The 540-nt window shown below is 57.0% G+C and overlaps 1 protein-coding gene across 1 annotated transcript in view; it reads left to right on the forward strand.

Moving 5' to 3' along the window:
* Positions 1 to 144: 144 nt before the first annotated feature.
* The window catches only part of ATP5S (ATP synthase, H+ transporting, mitochondrial Fo complex, subunit s (factor B)), a 4044-nt gene continuing 3648 nt past the window's right edge, over positions 145 to 540 (forward strand). Inside the window, exon 1 of the mRNA XM_010292879.1 lies at positions 145 to 276. Coding sequence (XP_010291181.1) covers positions 170 to 276 — 107 coding nt within the window. The 5' untranslated portion in view covers positions 145 to 169. The remainder of the gene's footprint in view (positions 277 to 540) is intronic.

Genomic DNA, 540 nt, shown 5'->3' on the forward strand with positions numbered 1-540 from the left:
CCCGTCCCCGGGCTTCCCCTGCAGCCGTTGCTCCTGCTGGGCTGACAGACCTGGTTAGGCCTTGAGGGGAAGACGGCTACGGGCCGCCCGTCCTACTGCTTCGGGAGCTGGGGTTGACGCTCCAGATAACATCTCCGTTTCCCCTTCTCTGCTTTTTTTCAAGAACGTGATGCTGTTGGGGAAACTTGTGCAGCCGCTGGGCAGCCTAAGCAAGCTGCTGCCGCCGCCGGGCACCTGCAGACATTTCTGGGGATGGCTGAATGCCGTGTTCAACAAGTAAGAGTGATTCCGTGCGCACAAGTCAAGTAACGGGTCCGACATATCCACTGTGCGGTTTGTGAGGGAGAGAGAATTGAGTCCCACAAGTGGAGAGAACGTTTTCTATTCTCAGTGCTCTTCCCCCAGATTGCATGTGGATGCTTGGCAGGGGTTGTTCCTTACCTGTTTCCAGTTAGATAGCTGTGACCTTCCAGGGGAAGGTGTGTGCTTTGCTCCCCTCCCCAGGGTGACCGGGCCAAGCTGGTGACGTGGATTCTTTCC

Source organism: Phaethon lepturus, unplaced genomic scaffold (assembly GCF_000687285.1).
Source record: "Phaethon lepturus isolate BGI_N335 unplaced genomic scaffold, ASM68728v1 scaffold52768, whole genome shotgun sequence".
Taxonomy (NCBI): Eukaryota; Metazoa; Chordata; class Aves; order Phaethontiformes; family Phaethontidae; genus Phaethon; species Phaethon lepturus.